The sequence below is a fragment of the Rutidosis leptorrhynchoides genome, chromosome 7 (genome assembly GCF_046630445.1).
Source record: "Rutidosis leptorrhynchoides isolate AG116_Rl617_1_P2 chromosome 7, CSIRO_AGI_Rlap_v1, whole genome shotgun sequence".
Classification (NCBI taxonomy): domain Eukaryota; kingdom Viridiplantae; phylum Streptophyta; class Magnoliopsida; order Asterales; family Asteraceae; genus Rutidosis; species Rutidosis leptorrhynchoides.
Window position 1 is genome coordinate 5091160 of NC_092339.1, and position 15602 is coordinate 5106761.

At 37.1% G+C, this 15602-nt stretch overlaps 1 protein-coding gene across 1 annotated transcript; it reads left to right on the forward strand.

Moving 5' to 3' along the window:
• Positions 1-6043: 6043 nt before the first annotated feature.
• LOC139858319 (chaperone protein dnaJ 10-like) lies at positions 6044-9213 on the forward strand. The gene is made up of 10 exons (XM_071847175.1): positions 6044-6130; positions 6444-6503; positions 6754-6836; positions 7393-7546; positions 7676-7805; positions 7943-8101; positions 8201-8379; positions 8474-8554; positions 8637-8789; positions 9124-9213. Exons 1-10 carry the CDS (start codon positions 6044-6046, stop codon positions 9211-9213), a joined length of 1176 nt encoding a protein of 391 aa, XP_071703276.1.
• Positions 9214-15602: the final 6389 nt, after the last annotated feature.

Below are 15602 nucleotides of genomic sequence, written 5' to 3' on the forward strand. Positions count from 1 at the left end.
TAATCACATCAACATAGTCTTTCTGTTTATTAAGGTAGAAAAGTGCATCATCATAGTTCTTTTTATTAGTCTGATTCTCCAAACTTAGATTCTTAAGGTCAATTCTAAGTTTAGGACAAGTCTCACATGTAACAGATATCTCATTAAGCTTAGCGATAACACATTCAAGCCTATCAATTTCCTGTTCATAACCAATGCATTTAGAACAATTAGAAACTGAGTCAATACATACCTTATCATTACCGGACGTGTTGGCCATGAATGCATAGTCATTTCTTCCAAACTGATAATCTGCATCTGATTTTGATTCTGACTCTGAGCTCGTACTATCCGAGTAATCAGCCTCATAACCTCCTTTACCTTCACCTTGATCTGAACAAGCTGGACTCTGAACCGTAACAATCTTCTCATCACCACTTTTAAGATCACAGTTGAGCAAATGTTCCAGCTCTTTTCTGAACCAAGTACCAACATGACAACTCATCCTTTTTTCTTCATCAGACGAGTCAGTAGTAAACTCAAGATCTGATAAGTCCTTAGCTTTGCGAAACTTATCATACAACCTATCTTTAATACTCTTCCTGAAGCAAAATTTCATAAGCTCTTCTGCTCTCTTCAACCTAGCATCACATTTGCACACATAGTATGTGCAATTCGGATTATCCTTACCCGTACAACCTGCATTTTTCCGAACAATTCTTTCCTCTTCAATTTCTGCTTCGCTTTTACCTACAAACACAACGTTAACTTTTTGTGTATCTACCAAGATGGACCAGTCACATACTTCATCCGCATACGTTGTAGTCAAAGCCTTGGATTGAACAGAACCCGAAGATTCTTTCTCTACAATTACATGTTATGGTGTAACTGAGATGGTTGTCTGGTGAAAAGGATCATGAAAATCAGGCTTGGGTGGTCTCGTGCAAGCTTTCTTAAAGTGACCATATTCATCACAATTGTAGCACCTAACCTTTGACATATCAAAACCAAACTTCGAATCTCGATTTAAACTCAACGATCTTTGTCCTATTCTCTTCAAGTACTTTCTAGCACGTCTCACAATGCTACCCATACAGTAGAGTATATCCATTCTCTCAAGCTCGTCCTCATCAATCTGATCATAGTCTTCATGTTCAAGATGACTATTAAGCACTTGTCCACCAATCATATCGTTGTATGAGTTAACAACAATAGCTGCCAATGCCATATCTTCCTGAATAGATTCGCGAGATCTCTTCTTGATATTCTCACTTTAAAACACAGGAGTCTGAGTCTGAGTCTTTTGAATCTGAGAATCTTCAATCATCTTAATTGTAGAATTTTGAGCTTGTAATTTAGCATTAAAATAGCCGAACTGAGACGATGGTGCAGACATTTATGAAGCATTGGCTGATATGTATGCTGTCTGTAGTGGAGCATGAGTACCAGAAGATGAAGCTAAAGTTGATGCAGCAGCAGCTACAGAACCAAGTCTCTTTCTCTTTGCTTCATCCTGAATGTCTTTCTCCATCAACTTCGAAGTAAACGCTGTTAGTGTCAACGGACGACCTGAAGAACTGTACCTGTTCTGAACTTTTTCTATCTCATGATCCCACTTTTCTGGAAGTCCATCTTTCAACACCCTTACTGCCTTTTCATCAGGCACCTCAATCCCATAATCTGCCATCTCTGCAACCAATAATCGATATCTTTCCAAAGTCTGTCCTAGAGATTCTGATGGAAGAGCTGCAAACACCCTCCATTCATCCTTCAAAACCTTACCCTTAGTCGCACGATAAGTAGCAGTACCTTCTGTTGCAGATTGAAGAGCTAACCAGATAGTATACGAGGTTTTGTTTCGGTTCTTAAATTGCTGAAAGATTTCTTTTGACAAAGCTTGGGTTAGCTGAGCATAACATCTACACTCAAGATTGTACTCCTCACGCTCTGTAGGACTAAACTGTAAAGTTTCTTTGAGTTCACCATCTGCTCCACATGGCCATACATACGGATTCTCAATACATTCCCAAAGTCTAGAGTCGACACCGTTTAAGTAAATAACAAACCTAACTTTCCAGTCCAAGAAGTTCTTAAGGTTGTCAAGTCTAGGTACTTTATTCGAAGAACCAGATTCACTTTCATTCAGTAATATCTTTTGTAGTCCAGGTGCAATAACTAATGCACTGTATTCATTCATCACTTGTTCGTTTGTGTCAGACATTTTAACTGATTAAGATTGATTAAGATTAATTAAATATAATTATAAGATTCTGTCTCAAAAGAGGATCTGCCGAAGGACAAGACAATCGGTCGGAGGTCTGTAACGATCGGTCGGAGGTCTGTGACGATCGGTCGGAGGTCGATGACTAACGGCCGATGGTGTAGACTTTGTAACTAAATCTTAGAATTATGACCGTCGGTCGATGGAAGATACAATCGGCCGATGGTAGGTGACGATCGGTCGATGGTCAAGAGACGAACGGACGATGGTAAAGACAAATGATTCTATGTTATGAAAAACTGTCCTCCGGTTCAATAAGAGATGATCGGTCGATTGTGTATGACGAACGGTCGAGGGTCGGGACGAACGGTCGATGGTCAGAGACGATCGGCCGAGGGTAGTTCTTACGAATTCTGGGCAGAAAAAGCTAGGATTTTCGATAAAAACTTCAATTTTGATCGATTTTGACGTTCTAGACTTAAACAAAACCGGTAGAAACTTCAGAAAAACACCCAGTAACAATAATAAACACAAAAACACAAGAATTAAACGTAAAAAAACTCAACTTTTACTCAAAAACCCGTTTAGACCAAAAACCCTAAAACAAAAACACTTGATTCGACTCAAACACGTTTTGATCAGGAAGCCACGGCTCTGATACCACTTTGTAGACGTTATTTGGATCTTAGATCAAAAGTAAAACCTAGGTTAAAGGCGGAAAACAATAACTAGGGTGAATCGAATACGAGTTTCACTTTCGGGATCAATCTAACCAACAATATGTTGATATAATCGACGCCTAGATGTTTGTATTCGGTTGGGGTTTGGTCTGGGACTGTAATCACAGAGAATTACGACGGCTAAAGGGTATTGGGTGTGTAACCTAACAATAAAACCCAAAACCCGTATTTATATATAATCACAGTGACCATCGACCGGTGGTCTCTGACCTACGGCCGATGGTGATAGTCCCTCGACCGATGGTCTCTACCATCGGTCGATGGTCTGAGCAGCCAACCAAACTGCTCGAACCATTTCACGTCATTATATTAAACAATCCAAACACAATGTATTAATGACGTAGTCCTTACACGACTGAAATAGAAAATACAATACGAATAGAACTCATTACAAAATAGAACTTGAGATTATGCACCAACAGAGCGTCATGAAGAGAATGAGACCCGTTATTTTCATGTCCGTGTTTCATCTCAATGGATTGGTTATTGGATATTTAAATTCGTCTATTTGACCTTACTATTCTTCTTTTCTCTCGTATCCACCGCAACTATAGTTTATGCTATCGCCACGGTGTACACTGACGGTGATGTCACATTCAAGAAAGTTTTGAAAATCTTGCCTAATGTCTGGAAAAGACTTGCTTTGACTTTCTTGTGGACTTATTTTGGTTTCTTTATTTACAACGTGGTGTATGGAGTAGTGGTCGTCATATGGGACACCACTATGTCAGACACCACGTTTGGTTCGACCGTGTTTTAGGTGTTTTTACCTGTTTATGTCATTGGGTTTATTTATATAACAGCCTTTTGGCAGTTAGCGTGGTTACGGTTTTGGAAAGCTCGTATGGACTTAAAGAGATGATGAAGAGCAATGATCTTATTAAAGGGAAAAGGTGGTTATCATGGTTCGTGTTTTTTTGTGTTATATTGCATTTTTGGAGGCATATTGATCTTGTTCTATGGGTTCGTGTGGGACTTCACGTTTCTAACCATTATCGTTGGAATAGTGTGCCTGTTTTTGCTCATGAACTTGTTTTTGGTTGGCTACGTGGCTCAAACCATGCTTTACCTTGTTTGCAAGTTACATCATGGTGAACCCATTGATAAAATGGGATTGTCAACTCAACTAGGAGGTTATATGGGTCAGTTTGAGCCCGTGTTCAAGGTGAACAAGGATGTCGAGCTACGCCAAACTCAATCTCATCCTCAAGTCCAAGTTTGATAACCTTATGTGGTCTCATGGTTGGACATATCGTTGTCTCAATCTTTATGATCTAAAATTATTGAGAATGTATTTATTGATTAAAAGATTGAAATCACGAAAATAATATAATCCGTTATGTATTTTACACCAGTACTGTGATGGGCTTCTCATTTATCTTAACAATAGGTTAAGTTTAACATTTTTATACTTGGGCTGATATGTCATGGACTGATTTGGAGGTAATTGACCAAAATAGACTTTTTTAAAATTTTTTTATTCAAAATACATTTTTTTTTAAAAAAAAAATATTGTGTTTTTACACCATTAGGTCGACCAACAATATGGTCGACCACCCCTTTACTTGATCGACCACCTCATTTTTCAAGGTGGTCAACCAAACTTCAATAAGAGCATGGTCGACTACCATGTAAACATGGTCGACTACCATGTAAACATGGTCGACTACCACCTCAATTGGCTATGGTCGACCACAAAGCAAAAAAACAACGCGGGCGACCAACTCATTGGTCGACTTCCCTGTATTCAAATTTCACGCATTCCGAAATCTGCAAAATCCGTGCAAGTCTGCAGATTTCGGGATGTGTGAAACCCGAATACAGGGAAGTCGACCAATGAGTTGGTCGCCCGCATTGTTTGTTTGCTTTGTGGTCGACCATAGCCAATTGAGGTGGTAGTCGACCATGTTTACATGGTAGTCGACCATGCTCTTATTGAAGTTTGGTCGACCACCTTGTAAAATGAGGTGGTCGACCAAGTAAAGGGGTGGTCGACCATATTGTTGGTCGACCTAATGGTGTAAAAAGACAATTTTTTTAAAAAAAAAGTGTATTTTGAATGAAATTTTTTTAAAAAAGTACATTTTGGCGAATATCCCCTGATTTGGGCTTTCTTAAATATTTTTCAGCTACCCAAAAAATACACTACTATAAGTCTATAACTAAGCCAATAGACAATCATCTCAGAAGATATTCCCTATGGTGCCCATCCATTATAAGCGTCCAAGTTATTATTTTGAGTTAATTTATTTTCAGTGTCTATTTTATTATTATTATTTAACTAATTAGAAAAGACTTGAAAGGGGGATAGAAATGAGACTTTATTTGTGAAATTATAGTTAATGAGATTTTCTAAAACTGATTTTGATTTTCTCATAATGAATATATTTGATATTTGATTGTTTAACAAATCAAAAAAGACTTAAAATGGATACAAATCAATAGAAAGTCACCAAAATATATAAATTGAATGGTGGAGTAACTGAATACAAACCACCAAAAGACATTTGGTCCAGTGGTATCGAGTACTAATCAATCAGGAGGCTCTGAGGTCGAGTCCTGTTAAGGACTATTTCCAATTAGTGGAGGTGTGATTGTCGTTCTAAGAACTTAACTTTGAATACAAACCAATTCATATACCTTTTAGCCACCAAATATGACTTGGGTCAAACCCACGGAGCATTATCTTGAATGGTCTATTTTATGTGGGGTGTTAGTGTTGGGTGAATGGTTTTCTGGACCAAGAAGTGGGCTCAAATCGAAACCTTACAACCAAACACAACCCATAAAAGCAGGGCCCCTTTATAAAAGCATGTTATGGGCATTTCAAAAAGTAGTTGAAATCATTAGCACCACATACAAACCGTTAAAATACTGTTTTCTCTCCCGCGAAAAAGCTTTCAGAAATTGCAAAAAAATACAACTTTTACCTTTTTCATCATTCTTTATTCTTTGTTCATAGCTGGAGATTGATTCACTCATGTTCTCTCTGTCTGTCTGAATTCTCAAGTCTCAACTTTTTGCACATTCTTTTCAGTGAATCTTAATATCCTTGAATTTAGGGATCAGTGTTCAGGGTGATCAGGAATCGAAGTTTATTGTAATGGTGAAAGAAACTGAGTATTATGATATTCTTGGTGTTAGTCCAATCGTCTCTGATGACGATATTCGAAAAGCTTACTATTTGAAGGTCCTTATTTTTTTTTTTATTTTCTTTCAAATATTCTCATGAACTGTTGTTTGTCTGCTTATTACGTAGTATTAGTTTTTCGTTGTGTTGGTGTGATTGTTTAGAAATCAGCGATAATGATTCTTTAATTTTGTTATTATTTGCAAAAATCTATGGATTTTGGCACATTTGGATCTGAAGTTTTGTGATCAATGTGCGCTTGTTCTAATCTAAGCTTGATCTTATGTTTCTTCTTAGATAAATATCGAATGTTTATAAATAATAGAAATCCAAAATTCTGCGTCTAAATATTAGGTTTCTTATTATTAAACAGGCACGACAAGTTCATCCTGATAAAAATCCTAATGATCCTCAAGCTGCTGAGAGATTTCAGGCAAGTGGTTTGGTGTTATACGTGTTAACTTCTTAATGGCTTCAAATGAAATATTTATCGTACATGATTATTTTCATCAAACCTAATAAATCTTCATCATGCTAAATAGTACTAACAGCTAATTCAATTTCTTTGTATTATAATGAAAATAATTTAAAATTGAAGTTAAAGAATGTTTAGTTAGATCAATAATAGTACAATTTGATGAGCAATGTTTGGGATGACTCAGAGATATGTTGTTTATAAGCAGGTACTTGGTGAAGCTTATCAGGTTCTGAGTGATCCTATGAAACGAGATGCATATGATCGGAATGGGAAGGGCTCCATATCTAAGTAAGCTTTATTATCACCGCTTTCAATTTTATTGGTTCCGAAATTAAGTTAAATTCATGTAACAAAAGAAAGTAAGATAGGGGAACTTTTGGAAGCAATCTCTCTACCCTCGGAGTAGAGAGATGGAGGACTTTTTCTTCCCGCGGGTGGAGAATTATTTCTCAAAACGTGGGTGGAGAAACGACTCCACTTATATTCTAGGATAGAGGTATGATTGTGTACACATCACCTCTCCATACCTCGCATGCAATGCATGAGATTGGGTGTTGTTGTTGTTGTAAAAGAAAAGTACTGATTCGTATTTGTGGCATACACATTAAGAGGATATTAAAAATATCATTGCGGTGGGAATTGCAATCACGGTTAATTTTTATCTTGGTGGAATGATTGGAAAAAAAAAAAAAATAGATAAAAAGGAAACGGCCCAATTAGGGCAAACATGTTAAAATTTGCCGAAGGAATGGATAAAACTATGATTGCTAACATATTTGATTAAATGCATACTTAATGCATTATTTGTGTATTACATGTTCTAATGTGTATAACCATTTTACAGGGACACCATGCTTGATTCGACTGCTGTTTTTGCTCTTCTGTTTGGAAGTGAGCTATTCGAAGATTACATAGGGCACCTAGCCGTCGCAACAATGGCTTCCTCTGAGTTAGTCGGTGAAAATGAAAACCCTGAAATATTGCATGAAAAGTTAAAGGCATGTTTTTGAATATCTGTTATGAATTTAGGAAAGATCTACAACGTACCTTTAAATTATGTATATTATTTTTATATTATTTTTATCTGTTCTAAATTTATGTATAATTATCTATATCTATATCTATAGACTATTCAGAGGGAAAGGGAAGAAAAATTGGCTAGGTCATTAAAAGGTTTTATTCACCAATATGTTCGAGGTGATAAAGAAGCTTTTTTACGTCGGGCTGAGTCCGAAGCAGAACGACTTACACAAGCAGGTACATCATTCATTCACTATAGATGTGTCAAAATGGGTCGTAATTTGATGCCGGGAATGGGTCTGGTAGATTGACCCATAAACATTTTTCTGTTTGTCTATTTTTGAACCAATGTAAACTTTGATGATTATTAACAGCTTTTGGAGCAAATATATTGCACACAATCGGATACATATATGAAAGACAGGCTGCACAAGAACTAGGAAAGAAAGCGATATACCTTGGGGTACCATTTATGGCTGAGTGGGTACGAAACAAAGGACATTTCTGGAAGTCACAGATTACTGCAGCAAGAGGTAACACTTTATTAGGAAATTAAATTTTTTTAGTAATTATTGTCAAATAGTCACAATTTTGTGTGTTATATGTCTTATTTTGGTGAGAAATGATTCCAGGTGCTTTTCAATTGCTGCAACTTCAAGAAGACGCGCGCAGAGTTTTTAAAATGGACGGAAGTGGCCCCACAAATGATGTTGAATCACATTTACGATCCAGCAAGGATACACTCATGAGCTCACTATGGAAGTTGAATGTAGTTGATATCGAAGTTACCCTTTTACATGTTTGTCAAACGGTGAGCTATTATTGAGCCTTTTTAGTCTCAATTTATATTTACCTACGAAAATTTTAAAGGTTTGATTGTTTTTAGGTTGGTTATTTGATTGTAGGTGTTGCATGAAAATAATGTGAGGAAAGAAGAACTGAAGGCTCGTGCGATGGCGTTAAAACTTTTAGGGAAGATATTTCAGGTGGGATTTTTATGTCGTGTAAACGCTCTGTTTGCGTTATGTATTCCCTATTAGAACCTGATTTGATGTGTATTGTTTCTAGAGAGAAAAACAATCACAAAATGTTGGAACATCAAAGAAGAAACTATCTTCTGATATTCATGATGATGGTGATGATACAAGCAGCGCTGATAGTAGTGATGATGATGAATATTTACCAAGATCACTCAACTTTCGAGCCCCTTTACTCACACAGGTTTATTCTTAACTCACTTATTTGCATTTCTAGTCTCTAAATTTTTTTTAGCGTTGGTAATCCTTTGAATTTACACTTTTTGCGTGTATCGTCCCTCCGTCTGACGGTCATCTATGTCTTCCGTTAAGTCATCCCATGTGCGAGACACAAGAGGGGGTATTTTCGTCTTTTTATCTTTTAACTTTATAACTCAGGTATTTACCTGAGTAGAGAAACCCTTGTGATAAAAAAGATTGAAGGTGGTAAAATGGGCAGGCATACAAAATTCGGAGCTTTCTTAAACTATAATTAGTGTGTCAAATATGATTAGTTATTTGGTGAATATGACGTACAGGGAATTGGTAGGCTATTCAGGTGCTTGTGTAATCCAGCATACGATGTGGATGACGATGATGATGACATTGTATACAAAACCAACAAATGATTGATGACTGTAACCAGTTAAGGGACAACATTCGCAACCTTTCAATCTAAACAAGAATGAAAGGAAGCATATCTCCTGAATATAGAGGTGCCACCGGTTTAATAGATTAATTCTTGTGTTTATTCTTCTGCTGGAAGTTTCTTATACGACATTGATAACTAAGCGTACGTACGGACTTTAACACTGTACTGTTCCTATCTATTGATCTTATATCATCTGTTGAACAGATGGTCACACATTATGCAGAATGAAATCTGTTCGCGTGAAAACAATCTGTGTTTCTTCGATTGTGGGTCTTGTTGTTTACGGGATAAAGATGATTGTAAATTGATATATTTCTAATTTTCTACTTATCCTCATGATTAAGAGCTAACAGCACATAGTTTCACATGCTATTAAATGATTATATAGATTAATTAATTGTTAATTACTTACATGTGAAGAAATTAAAGATAAAAATTGTAGAATGATACTCCTAGTATGGTAGAAGAATAAATTGTTAGGATCGTGAAGCTAACGAAGAAACAGCGCAAAAAAAGAAATTCTGATATAGGGTGTTTTGTGCTTATGACTAAATCTTTCTCACGTAAAATCCTTGTATTATGTGTTTTTTTTTTAATTTTTTTAACGGTAAAAAATTGTACTCCGCATATATTTAGAAACGCTCTCTAGCTCTAGCTCTAGCTCTAGGTGTTAAAAGAGAAATTACAACGGTTTTATGAGCCATGAGATCCAATTAAAGACTGCATGACTCTGTAAAATATGAACCGTGAGTATTCTGCTCTCATTGCCGAATATATATACAAGTTACAATATTGTTCTCCAAGAAAATTAACAACCTCCTCAATTATTTTGGGATGAGGATTACAGGATATTGACTTACTAGATATAAAAGATTTGGTTGTTATACATTTAAACTAAGAGATATATATCCTAAATATGTGTCGTCTATTACTCCCCCGCAGTCGAAGCGATCGGAGGACGAATGCAAAGACTGGATCGAAAATCGTCGAAAAGTATCCTTGGAAGACCTTTGGTGAAGATATCCGCAATTTGATGTCGAGTAGGAACATGTAACACGCGAACCTGACCACGAGCTACCTTCTCGCTCACGAAATGAATATCCATCTCAATGTGTTTTGTTCTTTGATGTTGTACCGGATTCCCAGAAAGATAGATAGCACTAACGTTGTCACAAAATATTAATGAAGCTTTAAAAACTGGACATTTTAGCTCAAGTAACAGGTTTCGTAACCAACAACGTTCAGCGACAACATTAGCAACACCTCGGTATTTTGCCTCGGCACTCGAACGAGATAATGTTGCTTGACGTTTCGAGGACCATGATAACAAGTTGACGCCTAAGAAAACACAGTATCCCGAAGTTGATCGACGAGTGTCGGGACAACCACCCCAGTCAGCATCAGTAAATCCGACTAAGTTATGCACCTGAGATTTAGAGATGTGCAAACCGAATTCTGTAGTGCCCTGAAGATACCTGATGATTCTTTTGAGAGCAAGAAGATGCGTCTCACGTGGATCATGCATGTGAAGACAGACTTGTTGAACAGCATAGGAAATATCGGGACGAGTGAATGTCAAATATTGTAGTGCACCGGCTACACGACGATACTCGGTAGGATTGGAAACAGGTGTACCGGCGGATGTGCTTATTTTTCCAAGTGTGTCAACAGGCGTGGCTACTTTGTTACATGATTCCATACCTGCTCGACGAATTATATCTAGTGCATATGCCTGTTGAGTGAGAAAGAGACCATTCTCATGTCATGTAACAGAGATACCCAAAAAAGAACTTAATGGCCCGAGGTCCTTCATAGCAAATTCGTGAGAGAAATGGGTCATAAGTGTGGTACGCAACTTTTCGGAAGAAGTGGTAACAATTATATCGTCAACATAGAGAAGCAAGTAGGCAATATCTTTTCCATGTTGATAAATAAAGAGGGAGTGATCACATTGACTATGTCTAAAACCAATAGATGAAGCAAAATCAGCAAATCGTTGGTACCAAGCACGTGGAGCTTGTTTTAGGCTGTAAAGAGAACGCTTTAATAAGCAAACATGATTCGGGCGGTTAGGGTCTCGAAAACCAACCGGTTGATACATATAGGTAGTCTCTTTTAAATTTCCGTGAAGAAAAGCGTTTTTAACATCAAGTTGATGAATTTGCCATTACTTGGAGGTGGCGATGCTAAGAACAGTCCGAATTGTAGCGGGCTTAACAACCGGACTAAAAGTTTCATAACAATCAATTCCAACTTGTTGAGCACGACCATCACCGACAAGTCTTGCCTTGTATCGTTCAAAAGTACCATCCGATTTTACTTTATGTCTAAAAATCCACATTGATCGGATAACCTGCATGTTAGATTCACGAGGTACAAGAACCCATGTATTATTGTCAACTAAAGCTTTATATTCCTCTAGCATAGCATTTTTTCCAATGAGGGTCGTTTAACGCTTGGACGGGGTTGGATGGAATTGGAGATATAGAAGTAGTTGCAGAAAGATTAAAGGGGGTTTTCGGTTTAAAAATACCGGCCATACTGCGTGTGGTCATGGTGCGAGTGGGTTGAGATGGAGCGTGGGAGACAGAAGGTGAAACAGTAGGCATAAAAGAGTTAGTGGTGGACTGATCAGAGTTGGAGTTAGGCCCAAATAAAGGGGCTGTTGTAGTTAGATCAGGTGAAGGAGTAGTAGAGGGCTGAGATGAAATGGATCCAGTTGAGACATTAGGTTGAGTTGGTGATGTCGGATTAGTGGGCTGGTTTGGTGAAACACCAGAATACGAGGTGGGCTCAGAGGAAACGGAAAGTTAGGCTGGAGGTTGTGTGGTAGGCGATGCAATAGATGAAGGATAATATAATGAGTTAAATGGTTCATGTAAAAATTGATAGGTATCTTTGGAGATTTTATGAAGGGATGAGAAGGGAAATTGAGTTTCATCGAAAGTGACGTGACGAGAAATAATGATTTTGCTGGAAGAAAGATCGTAGCATTTGTAACCACGATGGTTTTGTAGATATCCTAGAAAAACACACGGGAAAGAACGAGGTTGGAGTTTGTTGCGGGAGGTGGCGGGAGTAAGAGGATAACACAAACATCCAAAGATGTGTAGGTGTTGATAAGTAGGTGTGCGATGATATAGTATTTGAGTGCTTGAGAAATGTTCAAGGTTTTTACTTGGAAGTATATTAATTAAGTGGCCATGGAAAGAGCATGATTCCAAAATTTGGCAGGAACGTGTGAATGCGTAAGTAGGGTTCGAATAATGTTATTAATAGCACGGATTTTACGTTCCGCTTTTCCATTTTGAGAAGAGCTATAAGGACAAGAAAATCGAAAACTCATACCATTTTGAGAACAGAAATTGTGAAACAAGTTGTTGTTATACTCCGTACCATTATCACATTGAAAAGTTTTGATGGATGTTTGGAATTGTGTACGTATATATGCATGAAATTTCGTGAATATGGAGTAAACTTGTGATTTGTGTCCAGGTGGAAAAGTCCATAAGTAATTGCTAAAGTTATCAAGCAATAATAGATAGAATTTATGACCTTCATGGCTAAGTATGGGAGATGTCCATAAGTCACTATGGATAATATCAAATGGTGCAAAAGTAGTAGAGACAGAAGGATAAAAAGGTAACTTTGTTTGTTTGCCAAAAACGCATGATTGACAAATTTTAATGCTAATAGGAGAATTACAAGAGATGTAATTTTTATTTTTCAATGAATTTAAAATACTAGCGCCCGGATGACCAAGGCGTTTATGCCATAAATCTGAAGAAGAAGCAAGAAAAGCAATTGGAAGATGTTGAAGAAGCTTGGAAACTTGAAGAGGGTATAAGTCACCCGAGCTGTTACACCGCATGATTGGGGTCCCCTTCGGAAATTCCTTCAAAGTAAAACCAAAAGGATCAAATTCGATAGATATGTTATTATCAATTGAAAGGCGACGAACAGAGATAAGATTTTTAATTAAATTAGGTGCATGCAGGACATGGGATAGGTATAATGGTCGATTAAGGGATGAAAAAGATGTATGGCCGTACCCGTATATTGGAATGCTATTACCATTGCCAACAATTATTTTTTGAGGAAGATTAAGTTGAGAATAAGACATGAGTTTACCTGCGGAACCTGTCATGTGAGGCGTGGCACCAGTGTCCATATACCAGTTGTCATCAGGTGGGTGAAGGCTCATGGTGTACATGGCGGACTCAATATCTGTTGGAGAAGAAGAAGACATGGAGTGAGCATAAGCAGTTTGTAGACGTGGACCAGGACCTAAAATTCCCTGTTGGACCGATGAATTATAATTGGGCCTGGTAGTTTGCCGAGTGGGATATGGGATAGGTGGGGAATTCCGCTGTGGGCCTTGCCAAACCCATTGACCATAAGACCAGTTGTTGTTTGATTGTCCATTAGGTCCATGGTAGTTGCCAGATGAGATCCGACCTCTTCCCCTGTTACAATAACCTCTTCCCCGATAATTACCCCTGTTATTACTTCGTCCGCCACGATTGTAATAGGTAAAATTGCGGTTGCCACCTGAATTAGAATTACCAGAAGATGAATTGGCACCACCTGATTGTTGTTTTGGTGCTGCTGGAATAGAAGTGACCAGATCCGTATCTGGATTAGGGTTGGAGGGTGTGTTTGCTAGTTGATTTTGTTTCCGAGATTCTTCAAGAATTAAAGCCGAGCGAGCAGCATAAAAAGAGGGCAATGGAGTGGTGTGAGCAAGTTGAGAACCGATGGTGTCGAAATTGTCATTGAGACCTGCTATTAGCTGCAACACAATATTATCTTCTTCAAGAGCCTTTGTCACATTGGCAGTTTGGTCAGAAACAAGTTTAATTTCTTGACAGTAGGCCGATACATTAGGAAAATTATCAAGACGTATGTTGGTAAAATTATGATGTAGATGAATAGCTCTTGTGTTTTTGTTATCTTGAAAGATGGCTTTGATCCTATCTCAGGCGTCTTTGGCAGTAGAACCTGGTTTCATGATAGTGTTAAGAAGACCGAGCGAAATAGTACCATAGATCCATTGTAGGACTATGGCGTCTAAACGATTCCAAGTTTTTTGTGTGGTGTTTGTATTTGTGGTAGTGTTGGTGTTGATGGCGATAGTGGTGGAAGACATGGTAGAATCTGTAGGTGTGATGATATGGTGAAGAACTTGGTATGCTCGACATTGAATCTGAAATAGTTCTGCCCATGAGCCATATTGGCTTGTATCGAGGTCAAGAGTGATGGGAATTTGTAACATCCCAAAATTTTAAGATAATATTTTATGAGAATTTATTAGTGATTCGTTATGTTTAAGTATTTAACTAGCAAAATAAAATAGACAATTCAAGAATTTGTTAGTTAAATATTGGCAAGGACTAATCATGCAAAGTATGAAATGAGATGGTTAGTTAGTGTTAAGGACCACCTAAACTATGTTTTGGTAGGGATGGACCTAAGTTGCCAACTAGTGAAAGTTTATAAGTATTAAACTAGTCATGAAGCTTTTAGTTCATTTTGGGGAGAAAGTCCAAGAAAGAAAGAAAGAAAGAAAGAACGGGAGAGAAAGAGATGGGAGAAATTAGGGTTTTCAATTAGTGATCTAACCCTATAACAATCAAGTAAGTCTACAATCAAGGATGCTAGTAGCACAAAGAAGTAAGAAGATCATCATCAACATCCTTTTCTTCATGTTTTTCAAGTTTGAATTCTTAAGAAGAAGTTGAGGTAAAACTAGAACACTTGAAATTATTGAAGTTTATGTTTAGTTTATGCTTAGATCATGATGTAATGGATGTTTTATGAGTTGAGTTAGTGAATTTTGGATTTAAGTGCTATGGTGTATGTCTAAATGGGTTTTGTTAATGAAATGAAAGTATAAGAGTAGATTATGATGGGTTTATGTTATGTTTATGTATAAATATTAGTTTTATAGTATTATGATACATGAATATGCATAATACTAGTTAAAAAATTGTGCATGGGGAAGAAGATGATTATATGTGTAATGAAATAGGTAAATATGGTTTTGTGCACATAAGGTGTTTGATAAAATGCTTCAATGAAAGTGGAAATTGTAATTTAACAAGAAATGTTATGGATAAGGAGTTTATGATGAGTAATGAAATAATATAGTAGTTATTAATGGTAAAAAGGATATTAAGAAGGTTAAAGACTAGTAAGTTATGTTGTGCATGAAATGAGGTTAATTAGTTAAGATTAATCTAGTTATGATTATAAAGATTAAAGGAAAAGTATGATTAATGCGAAATGACAAGATTAGCATTTTGTGTATTAGGTGCTAATCAAGGAAAGGAAGCAAACTTGGATGCAAATCGACAAGTGGCAAAG

Bases quoted from the DNA above. Each gene is read 5' to 3' on its own strand.
- LOC139858319 (XM_071847175.1), top strand. From the start codon at position 6,044: ATGGTGAAAGAAACTGAGTATTATGATATTCTTGGTGTTAGTCCAATC. The intron at 6,504-6,753 runs GCAAGTGGTTTG...GTTTATAAGCAG, and splicing joins AAGCTGCTGAGAGATTTCAG to GTACTTGGTGAAGCTTATCA. The intron at 6,837-7,392 runs GTAAGCTTTATT...ACCATTTTACAG, and splicing joins GGGAAGGGCTCCATATCTAA to GGACACCATGCTTGATTCGA.